Below are 20,359 nucleotides of genomic sequence, written 5' to 3' on the forward strand. Positions count from 1 at the left end.
GGGCGAATTTTAACCTACGCGTGTATGTAGGATTCCATGTCTTGGAGAGAAGTTCACAACGTTTGGCTTAATGCAGACGTAGACCAAATGCTATTTATTATTTTCAGTATTGTTTATTTAGCTTTATTTAGCTCTAAATCACAAATAATTTGAAGTTTAATAGCCTCTTAAATGTATCGTGTCATCTGCACTATATATTAAAGTACAGAAACTGGATATTTATTTCTGTCAAAGTAAATCGGAAATAAGTTACATCTGGTTTAATTAAAAATGTTATAAAAATAAAGAAGATCACGGCACGCATGCACTGTTATTTTGAATCAGCAACAACGTCGGTCTATATTAATAAATATAATTATTTCTAATATGAAAAGTACATGATGACAGTGCATTGGCCGTGAGTTCAATTAAATCCAGTTGCACAGTGCAGCACTGAACAGCTGGTGGTGGTTCTGTAGTGTCAGAAAGGACTGTGATACTAGAGAAACTCCCAACTTTATGATCAGCCTAGTTTCTGGCTCAAGGCTGATGCATTGTGGGTCTCTGAAATTGATCCAGTGAATTGGAGATGGCGCTGTCTACAGCGTGAGCAGAGTTAGCAGCCAAAGTTTGGAGAACACAGGAAAGTTCGCTGGAGTAGAGGCGTCTAGCGATTCAACCAAGAGTTTTTCTTCACATCAATGCCAGCCGGACAGCGCCGAGCAGGCTGTGGGAGACGCTATGTAACGCAACATTTGTTGTCATGAATTAATAGTGTTTCAGGATTAACTGCGTTTTTTGGGGTACTTTGACTGCAAGGATTCATTACCGACGCTTGTGCTGTAGCGCTTTCAGCAGGGTACGTGGGATTCAGCCGTATTTATCACTGTAAGTAAATGCGATGCACAACTCAGTGGGACCGTATTACACAATTAGATGATCAAGGCGTGTTTGTTTTCGTGAGAATGAACTACCGAAGGGGACATCACACAGGATATTTATAAAACAATGAACGACCCCCGCGACAAGGACTTGACACCGATTTCTAGGAAGCACCGACTCATGGCTGCAGTTCTACCGGGGGAAGAGAGTGCATTGCCCGGGAACGGCTCAAGACTTGACAGAAACGGGATAGGACTGATCTACTGTTTTATTTGCGGAGGTAGTGTTACGACCGGGAAAGAACTGAAATTGCAAGTGAAGTACCAAAGAGAAAGCGGTCCGTTTTTCCCGTTTCTGCAACACCAGGAGCCAGCCCCTGGGGCTGACGGAGTTTCCCTAGATGGATGTGTGCTGGCGTGCGCTGTGTGCCACTGTTTTCTCGGTGAGCAGTGGAACTCATTCGAGAGATCCAGGACACCGATAGAAAAACGCATGTACTGGTTGAAAAGGCCGTATCAGTGTGACTCTCGGCGAATACCCCAAGAGTGGAACATTTCCTATGATCTGGAGCGGAGGATAAGTGTCAGCAGTCAGAATTTTGACGCACCTGAATCCGATTTTTCGTCCTTTTCCGAAAATGACATGTCGGACCAAGAGATAGATTCAACGGAAAGACCCGGGACGACCAAGGAAAAGTGTTTTAAAATATCCGCAAATAGCAAAACTTCCAAAGAAGGTACCAGAAAAAGCAACGATGTGAGTATAAAAAGCAGTCCCGATTCTCAGCGGGGAATCCGGTACACTGTCGGTGGCTATGTTGCACAAGACGCACAGAAATCGGAAAGTACTTTGCCGCTTAGGCGTTCTGCTCAAATTATGAATCATGTGTCTCAATCCTCGGTGTCTCTGGCTCAGTTCCAGGAGTTCCTGCCACAGCGCTGTTATGACACTCCTTCTGTCGCGACACCTGTGCAAGACAACGGAATCATTATACGCAACAAGCAGTGGCTACCGGAGGAGAATGTCAAACATCCAGACCCGCGCCAGCACACTGCCGACAGCAGCTGTAACTCCAGGCATCCTCTGGTTCTGTTACGCAAACGTCATAAAGCAGCAGATGTTGCTGGTGCTGCCGCTGCGCTGTCACCGACTGGCGCCCAGGGCGCTTCCGACGCGCGCGTCCCAAAGGAAAGTGACCCCTGCAAGTCAAGTGACGGCGCTAACCACGCCCGCGATTCGGACTCCGACGACAATGAAATAAATATAACAAGTGACGACGACAGAGACCCGCCTGAGCCTGGCGGCGGGAGAGAGCGAGCAGTGGCGCTGATCAGGCAGCAAAGGGAGTCGGGAAGTGTAATCGCGAAGCCCCAGAGCCGCAGTGCTGTGGAGGAGCGCGTGTGCTACATCTGTGGAAGCGCGCTGTCCCAGACAAACCAGTTCAGAGTGTATGTGCAGAAACAGGAGAGGACCGTTAATGAGCCTTTTTTCCCCTTCCTGTGGCTGCACAGCCCTCCTCCTGGGGCCCTGCCCTTGAGCCCCGGAGGGTGCACCCTGGTCTGTGCCTGCTGCCACTCCTCCCTCATGCAGCAGTGGCAGGGCTTCGAGCTGGCCAGCGTGCCCGTGCTCCAGCGCCTCTACGTCGTCCCCCTCAACACGGGAGCCGGGGTCCAGCAGTCCCATCCTCGGGAGAGCCGCAAACCCGAACCGGAGCCGGAGCCTGAGCCCGCCAGGGAGGCCTGCTTCCTCTGCGGGCAGGACTGCAGCAAGGACGTCAAAGTGGCCTACGCCAAGGCGGGGCCGGGCAAGGCCCGCGGCGCCATGCACTTCCCCTTCATCAACCTCCTCCCCTGCCCGCCCAACGCCAGGGGCGTGAGGAACGGGAAGGTGCACTGCTGCAGGACGTGCCACGGCGTCCTGGACGACATCTGGGCGGCCTACAGGCTGTGCATGAGCGAGGAGCTCATCACCTCCGTCAACACCTTCCTGGCCCGGTACCACCAGGCCGTGGGCGGCGGGGGGTCGGCCTATCAGAGCGGCTGCCTGAGCCTGCCCTCCGCCCACCCGGGCCACACCTCCGTGTGCTACCTGTGTGGGGCCGAGCTGGGCGCCGGCGTGGAGTTCCAGCTGAACGTCAACCCCCCCGGCCGCTGCGGCGAGGGGGAGCCCTTCTTCCCCTTCCTGACCGTGCACCCGCCGGCCCCGCGGGCCAAGCCGGCCGACTCCACGGGCCTGGTGTCCACCTGCGTGCTGTGCTACCACGACCTGCTGGGCCAGTGGGCCCAGCACGAGAGCCGGGGCGGCCAGCCGGCCAGCAGCCCCTGGGCCCGGCAGTACAGCTGCGACACCTTCGTCTGCTTCTTCTGCCGCCAGGAGAAGCGGCGCTGCCTGGGCCTGAAGATGGTGCACGTGGCCCGGCTGCCCGTCTTCCTCTACGCGCCCCGGGTCAGCCACACTCTGGTGGTGGATGACGGGAAGAAGCTGACCATCGCGTCCTGTGTGGAATGTAAAGCCATGGTCCTGGCCGGGCAGAACATGAAGCAGAACCACCTGAAGGACGGCAACCCCTCCCCCAGCAAACACAAGGTAAGCGACATGCGGGAAACGTGGTGTTTCAGTGACATCTAGCACATGCCTTTTAATGTGTCTCATGGTGTTTTGTATTGCATTTGGGCCTGAACGAGAACCAGCCCTTTCAGCTTCAGGATTGCAGTGTTTTTGAGCTTCAGGATTGCAGTGTTTCTGAGCTTCAGGATTGCAGTGTTTCTGAGCTTCAGGATTGCATCTGCGGCTCTGTTTATTGCTCTGACACCGCTGTGCTGAGTTGCCCTGCTGAGTGAGAAAGTTAATCTAATGGAGGCCCGTTCGTTATTGTAACGTACTCCACCAAGTAAATGAGAAGTGGTGGCAGGGGATGCTGTGGAAGAAGCAGCTGAGACTATTGTGCGTGCTTGCGTGCGTGTGTGAGTGCGTGAGTGAGTGAGAGAGAGAAATTGTAAGGTTGTGAGGGTTTCTCTATGTTGTTCTTAACTGTTCCCTGTCAGCCAAACTTTCCTCACTTTGGCTATAATTTTTTTTTTTCTCGAGCCCTCAGCAAAGCTCTGGAGAGTGTTTTATTAAGACCTGCACTGTGGCTCTGTATGGTTGAAAATCTCTATTTCTCTGAGGGAAGGAGAGAGAGGAGCAGGAGAGAAGTGGGGCGGGGGGGGGGGGGTGTGTCTCAGTAGTATTTTGTTGGTGCAGGGTGATGCAAAGGTGAGTGATGAATCCTAAAGTGTAGTAGAAGTGTGGGCTGAACATTTGAAGCGGGCCAGCAAAGGTCAGTGGCGCTGGCCTTATTCATGCATTTTAAAACTGCACTTCTGTGCCCTGATAGACCGTCTGGCGGTAGAAAGTTATCATGTTATCTCAGTGAGCTTGATTTCCAGCCCTGGTGTCTGCTGGGAACTGAGCCTTCAGATTCTGAAGCGGATGACAGAAAGGGAGGGAACTGTGTCTAAGGGCAGGTTTTTTTATTTGAGCTGAACAACAGTGTTCTGTTTATATTTGGCTGTAAGGTGCCACGTGCTTTCTGCATTGAAAGTCTGGTTACTATAAAGTGCAGTTCTTCTGATAGCAATCACATGTGAAATGCTATGTATGGTGGGAAAAAAAAACAAAAAACTTTAATCTAGTAAACTGAATGGATATACAGTGAAACTGGTTCAGATGCAAGGAGTGTGTGTGTGTCCCTTTAAAAAAAAGGCCTCTGTAGCTAATATTGGAAACAGCTGAAGTCTTAAATACAGTTTATTAAATGCGATCGTTTCTCCTAATCCGGTCGTCTTAATGGTCATGCGGCAGAAAAGTGAACGGGACGCCGGACTCAACTCCAGTGCGCCGTCGCTCACGCTGTGACACGGCCGTTTTTCGGGAGTCACGGCAGCTGCCGTTTGTTCCCTGGGCTGAACTAAAACCATTAGACCAAAGGCAGGCAGGGCAGGGCAGGGCAGGCAGGGCAGGCAGGGCAGGGCAGGGCAGGGCAGGGCAGGGCAGGGCAAGCTTTGCTTTGAGGTGAGCTTTCCGTGGGATTGTGACCCAGATTGCAGGAGGATGATTTGGGGAGAGGAGCAGCCAACCGATAGCCTCGGGGCTGCAGGCACATGGGAGATGAAGCCATTTTGGCCCCAGCGAGTGGATGACTTCATGGCTTTGGAGGGGGGCGGGTGGGAGGTGGAGGAGGGAGGAGGAGGGGGTGTGGGGGGGGGGGGTAGCGGGGAAACAGGTGCTCTGTCCTCCGCTGACATGTGAGCCGCTCCAGTGCTGGCATGTCATCGCTCCCATGTCACAGAACGCACACATCTGCTTCCTGTGTTTCCTGGAGCCTTCCTTATCACTGCTGGGGGGGGGGACAGGGGGGGGGGGGGACACAGTGGGGAGACGGCGGGCGTGTCTTTCGGGTGCTTGACTTTGGAAGAAGTGCTCGCCTCTTTCACTGACGGCGCAGTAATTTCACTTTTAAACCCTTCGCCGCGCGTGGAGGGACGTGACATTTGCCTAAAATTATACACAGCTGCTTACAGGCCCATGTTACGTCCTCGTAGGACATCAAACAAATACGAATCTCTTTCAACTCTTTAAGTGCAATAGTTAAAAAAAAATTTTTTAATCTAATGTTGATGTTGAGCTGGCTAGTGTGATAAAACAAGCAATTTTAGTCTATATATTCCTGCTGGATTTCTTGAAGATCTATTGAGTTTGAAGCACCCAATAGAAATCAGATCTGACACACGAGTCGTGTTCAGAAGCCAGGCGCTTTATATATAGTCTTGTGGTATGTCTCAAGCATATTTGTAATTACATGCTCATGGAGTGTAGCCAAATTTCAGGCTAGCTCCCTCCTTTGATTGTGATTGACCTTTTTTTTTCACAGTGTCCAGGGCAGTTGCTTATTTGACTGCACCACCCAGCTGGGGCTGGGAAACCCATCAGATTCATAAATTCATCTTCCCCAGCTTCGCGCTCTCCCAAGTTCATCTGGCCTCTGCTGTCCTTTGTTTGAACCTAAATTCAGGAAGACCTCAGATATTGAACTGTTGTCTGAGCATCACTGGCAGGATTTTATTTTTTTTAAGCATGCAAGTCTTTAAACATCTCCAAACAAACCACCCACATTGGTAACGTGCTATGGGCTTCTACTGGACATGTTAGCTTGATGATTACATCGGGATGAAGTCATTCATGAGACATTTCCCTGACAGTGGAGGGAATATTCAGCGGCCTAATTATGACTTGATGAAAGTGGCGAGTTAACGAAAAATCATTAGACAGTTGTTTCTCTATGTTTCGTTACAGAAAGCTCGATAAATTTGAATGCGATGATGGAAGAGTCTTTCAGGATGACCCTCATTGCTCACTGTAGTATATACATAGAACTGGAAATGAAGAATTGCACGGGAGAGCGAGAGACAGTGGGGTGGTGTAAACTGCAACTATGTGTGTGTGTGTGTGTGTGTGTGGGGGGGGGGGGGGGGGGGGGGGGGGTTGGGAGACCCTTGCTTAATCCTCAGTAGCAAAAGAGGGTATTTGCCGTCTCAAGAAAAATGCACTGGTGTGCTGACGGTGTCGCCTCTGAAGATTAATACCGGTATGAGGGGACTCCATCGGCAGTGTTGGAAACCAGTGGTGCAGAGAAAGAGAGAAGGACAGGGGGAGACAGATAGAGGGGATAAACATGGCTAAAGAAAAGAAGTGGTGATTCTCTCTGTTAAAGAGATGTTTGTTTTGCTGTGGAATGATGTGTGCTTTGTATACTTTCATTAAGTCCTGAAAGCCCCATGTCACGCCCTAGTGCCCAGTCAAGTCTGAATCAATCCGCCATGGTTCGACAGTCAAGCTCAAGAAGAGAAAGAAGAGAGTAGATCATCTTGTTTTGTTAATGCATTGGGAATGCCTGTTCTGCTACATTTCCCATGTGGGCTACCAAGGGAATAGCTTATTGCATCCTGTTAATTGTGAAGATGTTTGTTCAGAGAACACTTTGGTTGTGGTAATACAATTAGGATGAACAGTTGGTTTAGTTCCGAAAGCTGTCAGATTATGGAGTCTGATTACTTTTTTTTTTTTTTGCAGATCCCCTCTCAGGAAACTTCACACATTTTCACTTTGATGCCGTTTGAGTATTTTGGCCCAGTTTAAGCCACTGTGAAATTCAACCCGCGTGTTAATGAAGTTATTTAATGTATGTGGTGTGTAGCCAGTATGGCTCAAAGACCCTCTGGTCCATTGCTGCGTGTGAAATTATTTTACTTTTCAAGCCAGGAGATTAAGACCAATTGATAAGCTATCAGGATTTTCTGTCCGATGGAATATGGTTTTGTCTTCTGGGTCAACACAATACAGTAGGATTTTCACTAGCGTACCGCTGTGGAGAAATTCCGACAGACTGGATTGTATTCCGAGTCCAGAAAACTTCAGAGGTATTTGAGAAAGAAAACAAACCATTTCGAGGCTCCTGGAGCCCTTAATTTCTGACACTGAGAGGGTGATGTCATCTGGAAAAGCCGTTCTGAAAAAACTATTCTCGCGGAGGCATTTCTTTTTTAAAACGGTGGAAAGAGACCAGAAAAAGCAGGGTGGGCTGTTTGTGTAGCCATGGAGGCGCGGCCCGGAGAAGGAGCCGGGGATCCCGCGGAACCCGGCGACGAGGGAACGAGCGCGGCGAGGTCGCGGTGACCCGGGGTTAGCCTAGCGCCGCGTCCTCTGAGGGGAGAGTGAGAGCGGCACTGAAGCGGGCCTGAACCGCGAGGGCCGGGCTTAGAGGCTCATTTATGAAAGGGCCCAGTGGAGGGTGGTGGGGGGTTGGGAGGTTTTTTGGAGGTTTGGGGGGTGGGGGGGGGGTGGGGGGGGAGAGAGAGAGGGGCGGGGAATGCCGGGAGAGGAATCGCTTGTCGTCTGTGCGGAGTTACACCAGGGCCCCACCGGGGACCTCCCAGCATCCCCTGCCAGGAGCCGCCCCGCCTCCCTTCTGTGGAGAAGCACTTCCTCTTCTGATGGGGCTTGGCAGCGCTCCAAAGCGCCGGGGCCATTCATCTGCATTCCTTCTCTCCGCCCTGTGACAGACCCAGTGTTGCAGTTACCCAGCATGCAGCGCGCCAAGTCTGATTCGGATTTCAGTGGGCTTTAAAAAAATAAAAAAAAACCAGAAAAGAAAAAAACCATCAGAGAGCCTCCTGTCCAGCCTTCTGCATGAGCCAGGCCCAAGAAGAAGATTCCGGTACCAACCTCACCACGACCTTCTGTGTCAGAAGGGGAGTTATAACCGGCAGGGGCCTCCGACGCTAGCCGGCGCGGCTGCGTGTGACGGCGGGGTGCGACCCCGGCGCGTGACCCCGGTAACGGGGTCTCCGGGTGACTGCTCCGCGGGTGTCCGCCGCGGGTCATCTGAGCCGGGGGCGCTGGCGGTCCTGCGCCCCTGTGGGTGGGCCGGGCCCGTCTGTCTCCTCCTTACGGAGCGCGGCTCCTGCAGGCTGCGTTTCAAATTCGGCACGCAGGTCTGAGGTTCGAATGTCTGCTGGAAGCGTGCGGCTTTGCGGCTTTGCTCAAAACCCGGCGTCTGAGATTTCCGAGCCCCGCCATCGCTTTCTTTCGCTCGAGGAGAAGCGATTTACTTAAGCGGCGGGACTCGTTGTTGGCAGTCCACCCGCCATTGTTCAGAAACCAGCTTTGAGAAACATTCCGCGTCTGCTTTATTCTTGACTGTGTGAGACAACAAGGAGGAAACGGTTCACGCTTGAGTTGAGCGAACTCAAAGTAATCAGCAATTGGTTGTAGATGTAATGCTAGGCTATTTTCAGGACTTAGTGGCCTATATATAGATAAAAGCTATGTCAATTTATATATAGATGAGAGAGAGAGAGAGAGTTTTTCCTGCAGTTTATTTGTTCTGCATGCTTTTATTTTTTGTCAAACAAACCTTTTAGTTGGCGTGTGATAGCGTAGGTCGTAGGGTGTATGATATTTCCAGCAGCTGCTGTATATTGATGGAATGTTGGAAACTGCTTAATGCCACCGCTGCATAAATCTTCGGCGCTGGAACATCCTGAACAAATGCATGTCAGAATTTATGGAGAGCACGTCTGTCCAAACACACCCGGCTGCAGCTTTTGGGGTAGGTGGATTTGAACTGACAAAAGCTAAAGCTTACCGTTTGAGGGAGTGATCTTTCTCATCTGTGCTGATATGTGGACTTAGCTGAGCTGAAATATTGCGGCAGGGGGTATGGTAGGGTGCTTTTTCACAAGGCAAAATAAGGCCCACATTTCAGAGATCTCCTCATCATGTTCCGTGTTGACAGTGAAAGAAGCTGATTGAAGGAGATTATCCATGATGTACTGTAATTTTGCAGTGCTCTCTGGTCTGAGTGTAGGAGCCTGCATTGCTTTTTGGCCCTTGCCCACTGAATGGCTGGGAAGCTCCCTTGACAGTAACTATGTTCTACCAACAGAGGGCAAAATGTCACAGGTCACCGCCATCTGACAGTGAGTCTTTGCTTAGTGCTTGCACCGTCACCTTTTTAAAAATATCTAGATCTGAAGGAGCAGGATGTTGCTGTGCATTCTGGGCCGCCCTCTGTCGCTCGCGGCCTCGCGGCTCAGCCTGGCGTCTCGGTGAGCGATGCTGGACTGGCACGCTAGCGTAAACCTTACACCTCCGGCGTCTGCCCCAGCAGCGCAAAAAAAACAACGTCAGGGTTCGGAAAGAAAAACACGGCTCAAGCAGGAATGACCTCCGTGTGGAACATTTGTTATCTCTCCGGCGGTGTTTGTCTGAAGGGGTGGGGCGGGTTTAATGCAGGATCAAACCGGCAGATAGTCCCAAACGATGCTGAACATTTCGTTGGCAGCCGTGGTCGCAGGCACGAAGGGATTCGGGGGTGGGGGGGGGCGAGGGGGGGACCGGGCGTAATGTAAATAAAAAAGTTAAAATCTGGAAAAGGGTAGCGCTCCGCGCTCCTGGAATGCCATTGAGAGGAAAGTGTGAATGCGTCCGGCGCGCGGTGCGGTTCTCTCTGAGCGCCCCCGCGCCGACGTCGCCCGTTTCCACCGTCGGAAGTTGGGCCGGGGGGATTTTTTCGCAGCGCTTGGAAGCCCGCGGTAAACGCACGGCTGGTGGCCGCCGAAATCGGGGCCAGGGTAGCCCGCGCGTGGAAAAAACCGGCGCGGCGTGCGGACAGACGGCGGCGACGCAAACGGGAGCGGCGGGTATTGAAAGAGCGCGGGAGGCTGGGAGAGGTCCTCAGTTCACGAGCGGTTAGCGCCTAGCCGCAGGGAGCCCCCGCGGTTCACGGGGTTTTGTGCTGAGACGGAGGGAAGCGCGGGTCAGCTGGCGGGGTCGCGGGCAGGCGCGGGTCAGACAGGTGGAGCTGGACAGGGGGGCTGCCCCCTCGCTCCTTCCGCTGACGGCGGTTGCGTCCAGTTCACCGGACGACTGGATATTTATGAGGCCGGAGCCTCGTGGGTCGTGATTATTGCCGATTTGCACGTACGGGGTCAAGCCTCCGGGAGTCGCGCCGGCGGCCATTTTGTTTCTTTTCCTCGGCTCGTCTTGGCGGCCTCGCGGAAGGAGAAGGCTCGCCGCCTGCGGAATTATTTGTGCAGCAGTAATTGTAACTGAAGTGTGAGAACAGCCATGACGCTAGGAAAAGAAAAGCACATTAACGGTGCACCAGTGGGAAGATAAAGTTTGATGCGCTTTTTTTTTCTTTTTTTTTTTTTAAGCCGTAGTCCTGTCAGAAGCTCGCTCGCTCATGGCGGGTCTGTTCCTTTCCTCTCTTCGCCGCGCGGGGAATCTGCCGGGCGTCTGGCTGCGGGGCCCCGTAGGCTCGCTGAGTGGAACTCCGGGGAGCTGCCCCATGGGTGTCTGAGGTGGCGCTGCGTTCCCTCGGCGACGGGCCGCGCGATATTTCGGGAGCCGGGGCAGAAACGGCCTGCTCTCCTTCCTCCTGTGCGCTGGTTTCATGGCTCGTGATTCCGTGCGAACCGCTGTGTGAACGCGGCAATTATCTACTGACCTGAGAGGTTGACTGACGGGGTGGGGGGGTACGAAGGGGGGGCAGGCAGGGGGATGTGGAGCCTGGCTCTCATCGTCAAACACATGGGCCTGGGGGAGCAGGTCTGCAGGCTAGTGAACCCGAAGCAGGAGGCTCTCCTGCAGAGCTGGAGACTTGGCAATCTCCCCCATCTCAGTTCCCAGGTCTCAAAACACAGTGCTGCTCTCCTAATTTGGGAAGAGTCCAAGACCCCCCCCCCCCCCATTTCCCCCCCCCCTCCCCACCCACAGCTTTTATTACAGGCCGAGCGTTAATTCGGAGCAAAGCTTGAATGAATGGACTCTGTGCAAATGGAACACATATTGTTTACAGACGGCCAGCGCGTCAGAGATGCAGGGCCGGAGAGTGGGATCCCAGCGTGAGGTGTTTATTCCTGTTGGGCCTGCTGAGAGCTCTGGCACCGCAGACTAAAAGCTTTTTAATGACTGGACAGGGTGGCGGCTACAATCATTGTTTATTTTTCCTCTCTCGCATTTTTTTGTGGAGAGAGAAAAAAAAATGAAGAGGGCTTTTTTTTTTTTTTCTCCCCCCCCCCGCCCCCCCCCCCCCCCGCCCCATCATGCCTCTCTGGCAGGAGCTGTGTGATAACAGGATTGCTGTTGTGTTCCTGTGGGTTAGGCCCGAGCACTCGTTACCAGGCTGAATAGAGAGAGAGAGAGAGAGAGAGAGAGAGAGACAGAGAGACAGAGAGACAGAGAGACAGAGAGAGAGAGAGAGAGGCGGCCCATTTCCCTGACCCTCGCTCGCCACCCCTCCCCTCTCCTCCGCTCCTTGGGCTGCTCTGCCAAGATCGCTGGGTCCCACGGGGATCTGAGGGAGGAGAATGGACGTGAGGATCTGGGGTCTCTGCTCGTACCAGTTGTTTTCACAGAGTGTGACCGAACACTGTGTAGCTTTCTGTTCAGGGTCTAGCACAATGCCCCAAGGGGGGGGGGGGGGCACACCTCACCGGGGCTGGAATTCATTCAAAGGTTCGAGCCCCCCCTCCTAATCGGCGACCACATTTCAATACAGATAATGCTTTGCTAACTGTCTTTGGCTCCTGAAGTATTAAACCCATTTGGAGGTGAACTGGTTTTTGGAGAGTGGAATTTTATTTAAACAGAATTTTTTTTGAATAAAGATTTTCTTATGAACAGGCTGACTTAAGAGTAGCATTTCAAATGTTAGCCTACTATTTATTTAAATTGAAAATTGTAGATTTTTTATAGAAACTTTTTTCCCCCCATTTTTTTCCTCCTACCACTTGCATTGGTTTCAGGTTAAGCACAGTAGCTTTAACCCTTGGTACTCCGTTGCATGGTGTTAATGTCCAGTGCTGGGGGTGGTCTTGTGAAAATATTGGCTGCCCCTGGTTCCCCCCGCCCCCCCCCCCCCACTGATGGTAAAGGATGGAAATGAACCGAAGGTCTGTCAAAGCAACGTGAAATTCGGGAGACCGCGAAGAATAACTCTGTGTGTTTTTGTGGGGAGGATATCATAACAGAGTCGGTTTCTGCTCTGGCCAGAGGGGTCTGTTTAACTTCCTGCTAGGAGCCGCGGGGAAAGCAAACGGTGACGCAAAGTCGGGCGCTGCGATAGGCCGTGGCGGCAGTCGTGGGTGTCGACGCTCCACGCGTTCCTTCTTGTCCTGTCTGCCAATCAGGGCCTACGCGCCTGCGTCCCAACAGATGGCAGTTGTGGCGGCAGTAGCGCAGTATATTGGAGGGAGTACATGATTGACAGTGGTGCGACCAAAGCTAACCGTTAGCACCAGTACATTCCGTTGTGATTCTTCCGTTGTTCCTCTGCTCCGCACATCCCTCTGTCCGATTACACTGAGTTTACTGCAGCACTTCACCCCTCTTTTGTGTGCCAGCTGGGCTTATTTGTAAATTTGCGGGAGAGTTTTATTTGATTGGTCCACTGGCCAATGGGAATGCTGCATGCTTTCAAAAGCAGGAGATGTAGGTCTGTGAGAGAAATGCATTGTTTGTTGCTGTGCTGTGGCTGAGGATGTCCTCTAGGCGTGTTGAAGCATTAGCAGGCATGTGGTGTACAATAGGTGGTCACACCTGGTCCATGGCATGGCAGTGCATGTGGTAGCATTAGCAGGCATGTTGCTTTTCCCTTCTGCAACATACACAGCTTGCTTATTGGTTCAGATGTGTCACATGACACATCTAAGGCCACTTGGAGCATTGTGGGCAATGTTGCCAAGGAATAAAAGCGCTTAACATTCCAGTGGCCAGGATGCATTATGTGTCCTAGGTTAAATTCCACTGTCTAGAGCATTTTATCAAGATTATGAAAAAAGATCAATTTGATGATGATTCCATTTAGCTTCTGCCTGTGTTAGATGGGTAGAATCAGATGTGGTGGCGGTAGTGTAGTATAATGGGTAAGGAGCTGGTCTTGTGATCTAAAGGTTGCTGCCGTTGTACCCTTATGCATGGTACTTAACACTGTAAATGCTGTGTAAAAGTTGAGTATGTCTTTCTGGATAAGAGCATCTGCTAAATGCCTGTAATGTAATGTGATGGTGGGTTGTAGTCCCGGGGGAGCAGGCTCTGTGGCTTGTCAGAGAAGGCTGTGTGTGTGCTGGCGGTGATGGGGTTGGGGGGTCATAATGGTAGCTTCTGCACTATCGTCCTGCGTCTGATCTGATGATGATGCCTGCGGCTAATTGGGTGCAGAGAGCACTGCTGGGACAACTGGCCATTCCAAAATGGAGGGGGAAAGTTGAACTAAAACAACCTGGGGTGGGCTAAATATACACCCCCCCCCCCCGCAGTTAAAAAAAGCCGTGTTATGCCGCGTGTTGCCAGGGAAGCTGGGAGTGATGAAGTGCACGTGATGAAACCTCCTTCATCCAGGTTCGAGTGGATTGTAGTGGCTCGATTTAAACTATGAGCGCATCAGAATCAGAGGGGGTGGGCTGCGCGTGTGTCCTGGAGAGAAACGATGTTTGGAGGGTCGTGGGTTTGTTGTCAGAGATCTGGGTGTTTGGGCTCCCGCGATTGCATTGCGCGGTCGCGTCCCGTGCACGCCGAACCCGCACCCCTCACACAGTGTGAGTGAGTGGGAGCCTGAGTACAGGCCACATCCTGTCTCCGCTTACCGCATGATGCAGTATGATTCATCCTCCAGGTGGATGAGAGAATGGAAGTCAGCAGCGTATCTGTTGGTTATTCACCAGACTCATGCCGTTGCTAATCAGTGTGAATGTCGGGTCACACGTTCGTTTCGGGTCTTTCTTTCGCATGATTGGCATGTGGGCCCAGTTCTGCAAAATCATGAACTGCTCCTGGAAGTCATGCCCAGTGGCTCAGAGTCAACTGCTGAAGTCCCCCCGTCTGGAGTGCGGAAGAATTTTAGCATGAGTGCGATGCGTCTCTGAGCAACACTAGAGGGGCAGAAGGTGGAGTTTCATGTACGACAGGTGACAATAAGGGTAATGGCTGCCTGTCATCAAGGCTGCGTTTATGCGAGCTGTTGATTTTTAAGCTGGGAGGTTGATTTGTTTTGAGATCACATGGGGAAACCTTGTATGCCCATTGAGAGAAAGTGTTGCACTCTGGGAAAAGAGTTACTGGAATGCCTGTGAGTCCTAAAAGCCTGACCATCTAGCCTTAGTCTGAATACTGTGGATATTGCGGTATATTTCTCATTTTGTATGTGCCAAAGGAGGGGTTTGAAATGTTTTTCGATTTCAAGTTAATCACATTGTTTACTCCAGCCTACATGCTGTCATTCAAGTTAAGCCCTTGACGTACAGCACAGTAGATTACAGCAGCATTGAGGCCTCTGCACAGAGAGCTTTACAATGCGGTCACAGTGCTGGATTTCATTTTACGATTGCCATATGTCACCATTTTTTTGTTCATCTTTGAACTCGGAACATCCTTTTGACGGGGAGTTAATGTGCGAGCTGAAGCGAGAGAAAGAGAAAAACACTGGCTGGCTCTGAAGACTAGGCTACCGCTGTGTAGCCTGTAGATAACAACAGACAACAAAACACAGAAAGCAGCCGCAGCAGAGGGATTTTCCCCCTGTTCCTCTGCGGCAGCGTCCTCTCTGGTTGACATCAGCCTGTTGCAATGCGCTCGGGTCCAGTGGCAATGCTGGGACCTCCAGAATAGTCTGCGGGAGAACGAGCGCTCCGCGCTGACATCATTACTCCTCCAGAGACACACAAATACCTGTGAAGCCTGCTAGAGCCGTCCAGTGAAAAGCACCGCACAGGCGCGCACACACACGCACACACACACACACACACACACACAGACACAAATGCACCGCACACACGCGCACACACACACACACACACACACACACACAGACACACACACAGACACAAATGCACCACACGCACACACATACCACATACACACACACGCACACACACACACACACACACACAGACACACACACACACACACACAGACACAAATGCACCACACGCACACACATACCACATACACACACACACACACACACACGCGCACATACACACACACAAGTGCACACACACATAAATGCACACAGAGGAAGACCCCTCTGCGGCCATACACTCAAGCTAATATTGATACTCTTATCAGCCCTGATATACGCCTGCAGTTTGCTTTCAGCACCGTGGAAGTTGAACATGTGGTGCATTTTCCTGAAGTGTTTGCTTGCTAATCGTCGGTTGTTGTGTGCCAACGGTTTGAGTCAGACCAGAGACGAACACGACTCACTCGAACTCTGCGCTTGTTTTTTTTTTAAAGACGTCGGGCTTTACGCACATACGTGACGGTCTGCGCTGACGTGCGTTCGCGGAGAGGCCTGAGAGGTCTCTGTGAGATGGTGACGGCGGGGGCAGTGTAACGTACACGGTGTGCGTTTAATGCAGTGGGAGTTGAAAGGAAAATAAACGAGGAACTCTGCCAGGGCCGAAGCTCCCAGGAGAGAGCCTGAGAGGCACCTTTCTGGCTCCGAGCTGCATCCTGGCTGCCGTGGCAACAGACAGAATTACGGCGGGCTGAAATATTGTTTTCTGATCTCTCGGCTGGAGAGAAGCAGAGAGAGGCGTATAAATGGACAAAGCCAGCTTCAGTAACTGGTATGCCTTACTCACCGTGGCCAGACGTGTATGCATAGAGACCTGCGTGCAGCCAGGCTCTGGACAACTGTAGTCACAGGAGAGTTAAATTATGGAAATGGTACCGGGAAAGGATTAACAGCAACACACACACGCACATATGCTCACACACACACACACACACACTCACACACACACACACACACACACACACACACACACACACACTCACACTCACACTCACATACACACACACACACGTACATATGCTCACACACACACACACACACACTCACACTCACACACACACTCACATTTACACTCACACTCACACACACACACACACACACACACACACACTCACACTCACACACACACTCACACTCACATACACACACACACACACACACGTACATATGCTCACACACACTCACACACACACACACACACACACACACACACACGCTGGGGCCACACTTCGGGATAAGTAGTGGGTACGGTTTAGTGACGTGACACCTGGGAGCAGTACTGGGCAGAAGCCAGTTTGAAGGCAACTTGGGTTCTCCGTCTCAGTGGTGCGCAGGCCCAACCTCTTTAGGCGCTGAAAATCACTGGGAAGCAAGCAGCTGATATCCTTCTCCGCGGCCATGGTGGGACCAGGTGCACTGGGTCAGGTGTACCTGCTTCTGTACTGTGTTTTCTGAGTCATGCAACAAAAAAAAAAACAGCTGTGAGACTGACAGGTGCCAGCCGAACTGCTAGCAGGGGCTGGGTTTGTGAATGTGCAGTGACGCCAAAGTTATCGGAAGGAAGGAGATGTTAATGGAAGCCTTGCCTGGTGTTCAGCAAGGTGTAGCTGTTTAGTTATTAAAAGATTTCTCACTCAACTTGCCGTGTAACATTTTGTTCTTGTAAAACATTTATTTTTCCCTTCAGGAAAGCTGTAGCTCACAACAACAGCGTTTATATTTAATTCAGGAAGTGCAGGTAAGTGTATACAATGCTAATACTTTACAACACTTGTTCCCTTGTTAGCTAGCAGTATCCATGCTTTATGTCCCAAGCTTGTAGCCAGACAGCTAATATACAGCTTGGGGTATGAAAAGCCTGAAAACTTTTAAACAAAATTAACTGACAATTTTTCCCACCTGCCTTGAGGAGTACAATGGGGTGCAAGTACGATCCCATTTGATGTGCTATGACTGTGTTCTGCAGTCTGTCAACAGTGCTGTTGTACAGGGTGTAATGGTGGAGACCCTAGTGGGCCTTGTTGACCATGCTTGGTTGGGTTCTGGCAGGGCGTGGCTCTGCATGGCTGTAAAAAACAAAAAAAAGAGGATGCTGCACTGGGGATTGTTCAGCATGGCTGCCTAATCAGGACATCTTTATTTTTAAATCTTGGAAGCTTTTGTGCAGACTACAATGTACTTTCTGAAATTCTGTTTTTAGCAGTGATTAAGCACTGGACCCATATAGCTGAAAGATCTTGGGAGAAACGGCTCAAACTCTTCCCTCTGCTGTGTTTGTGTGTTTATGAACCAGATACATAAGCAGTACGCCTCCAGATAAAGTGACAACAGTGAAATGTGTTAGTCTGTTTCAAATACATAATCTTCCTTGTGTGAACCTACCCCCCCTACCCCCCTACCCCCCCCCCCCCTCAAAAAATATAATTGTGCAGCTATATAGACCACTAAGAATAAAGCTTTTACATTTTTTTTCTTTCTTTCTTTCTTTTTTTTTGCCGTGCGCTGTAAAAATAGCACTTGGTTTGAGTTAGGAGCCAGGGTCCTGTTTCTTTCCTTTAGGAATTAGCGAGGCCACATGTTGCCAGGCCCCTTTTGGTTGGCGGGAGCCAGCAGCGGCTCCAGGCAGGCGAGAGACCGGCCGCGCACATGGAAACTTGATCACCCACGGCTCAACAGATTGTTTGATTTATTTTAAAGCCGAGCAGATGGCTGCAACAGGAGTTTGTTTAAGTTCGGTTCAGAGCCGGGCTAGCGGCCAGGATCTGTGAGCGAGGCTGCCAAAAAAATGTTCAGTGACTCCGGACGCCCAACCCCCCCCCCCCCCCCCCCCCCCCCCCCCCCCCCCCCCCCGCCGCCAAACACCCCCCCGCCCTCCCTCCCTACCTCATTCTCTACCTCCCCCATCTACCCCCCGTTTACTTCTTTTTTTTTTTTTTTTTTTTTTTACAAGTTGTGTTTTTTTTTTCTCCCTTCTGCTGAAAGCACACACACACTCAGACTCACACACGCTCTCACACACACACACACACACACACACACACTCAGACTCACACATGTACAGTCATTGTTCGTTTCTTTGGCCGAGGGCGCGCCATCTCCGTGCCAGAGAGACATTCTTGCATCGGTTTGCAAACAACGCCGTCATTTCTCAAAAAATACATTTTTATAATAGTGAAGGTATCTGCCCGAGATGGTAGTTATTGAACTACGCCATACTGTTGGTCCCTTTTGCTGTCATCTTTGTTAAATCTGAAACAAATTCAGCTGTCTGGACAGGAAAAAAAAAACCCGTATGCTTATTTCCATTGTCTGTTTGTGTTTGGTTTTAGAAGATGTGATTTGATAAGGCGGTAGAGGGAAAGTTATAGGCTGCGCCGATTTGTTGCTGTTAAACCAGTTGCTGATGGAACCGTGTGTGAACGCTGCTCGATGGGCGGAAGGAGGATTTAAGGGGCTCTAAAACCCCTCGGACAGGCGAATAAACCACAGCCTCGTGAAGGATGTCCCGCTTCCTTTCATGTGTGTCCAGGCTGTCCAATGGCGAGAGGCGCTCTTCGCCGCCGAGCTCGCAGCAGGGACTCGATCAGGTCACCCGGGGCTGTGTGAAATCTCTGTTTTTACTCCCGCGCTTGTTTATCGACCCCTCAGTCAATGCGTTGTGGAGCGCCGTTCGACCCTCTCTCTCGATTGCTTTACCAAAGAGGAGGAGCGAAATCCGGGGGGGGGTCGTGTACAGTGCGGTCCGTAAGTGTTTGGACATTGACGCACAATTTTTTTTTTGTTGGTTTGGTCTCCGTACTCCAGCACGCTGGATTTGAAATGAAAATAAATGCAGTTATCGTGCAACCAAATACTAAATATGATGACTTTATTTAAGGTTATTTGTCCAGTTGGTTTTGGCCCGGTTAAAAAAATGGGGGCCTGTGTATAAGAAGGCCTGTATTTCCTTCACGGGTCCCCCGATATGGATATAACCTCAATGTAAACTCAAATTAAAGCTGACGGTCCGCACTTTAACCTCGTATTCGTTGTTGTATTTCACATCCAGTGCGATGGGAGTACAGGGTCAAAGCTACAAGACGAGTTGTGTCACTGTCCAAATACTTACGGACTGTACTGCAGCTGCAGCCAGACGCCCTCCAGTGAACCTCATGGAGGGACGGGAGTCGTGCGGCAGGGAAATCAGAGTGCAGCTGCTTTTAAGAGCTGGAGATTAAAACGTAAGAAAGGGAAAGCAGGATGAACCCGTGCGCTCGCTGTAAATGGCAAATGGAGCTTTTTCGGGGTGTTCTGACACATCAGCGAGACGGCGACTAATGGGGCCTGAGCATTTCACTGAGTGAACCAGCACACAGGCATCAGGCACGGCGCAGTTCACTTTGGTTTATGACCTCAGTGACCCTGATATTGTGAAAGCCCTCTGCTGGGAAGTCAAGCTTGAGTTGATTTGGCCGGTATACTGGTTGCAGTGCACCTTGGGTTCCATTAGAGATGAATAACAAACTCCCCTTTCTTGCTCATATGTCCTGGTCTATGGACTCCTGCACTCAAATCTCAATTTGCCAGATCTATTGTGCATTCAACACAGTTTCCCCCCCCTCACCACCCACCCACCCCCCCACCCCCCACCCCCCCGACCCTCACCCCCAGTGCTGCACACCACTCGACCACTCACTCCCCTCTCTGTGGACCTCTGTGTTAGTGTCTGAGGAAAGCCCAGTTATGTTGTGATGAATCATGGTCTTAATCAATCATTTACATGCCAGGAAATAGTTTATTAAAAGAACACATCTTTGATATATTGGGGGGGGGGGGGGGGGGGGGGGGGGGAGAGTGAGGGAAGAATGTATGAGCAATCAGCGATGTTGTCAGTGGTAACCGCGATCACAGATGCCTGTGTTTCCACAGCGTAACTGGAGACCGCTGCTTTTGGGCCTGCAATGGAATGGTTTCAGGTCTTTGAAGCTGTGTGGGGAGATGTTCTCTTCCCTTCTGATTGCACGTCTTCCCAGAACATGGCCTGGTCATTTGTCATCAGTAGAAATGATGGCTGCTCGACCGGTGGGGAGGGGGATGAGGGGGGTGTCTGACTAAAGG

General features: G+C 51.2%; 1 protein-coding gene across 1 annotated transcript in view; it reads left to right on the forward strand.

Annotated features, from left to right (window-relative positions):
- Positions 1-548: 548 nt before the first annotated feature.
- The window catches only part of gse1 (Gse1 coiled-coil protein), a 285,225-nt gene continuing 265,414 nt past the window's right edge, over positions 549-20,359 (forward strand). The window contains exon 1 of the mRNA XM_035395068.1: positions 549-3,447. Coding sequence (XP_035250959.1) covers positions 988-3,447 — 2,460 coding nt within the window. The 5' untranslated portion in view covers positions 549-987. The remainder of the gene's footprint in view (positions 3,448-20,359) is intronic.

This window comes from Anguilla anguilla, chromosome 16 (assembly GCF_013347855.1).
Source record: "Anguilla anguilla isolate fAngAng1 chromosome 16, fAngAng1.pri, whole genome shotgun sequence".
Taxonomy (NCBI): Eukaryota; Metazoa; Chordata; class Actinopteri; order Anguilliformes; family Anguillidae; genus Anguilla; species Anguilla anguilla.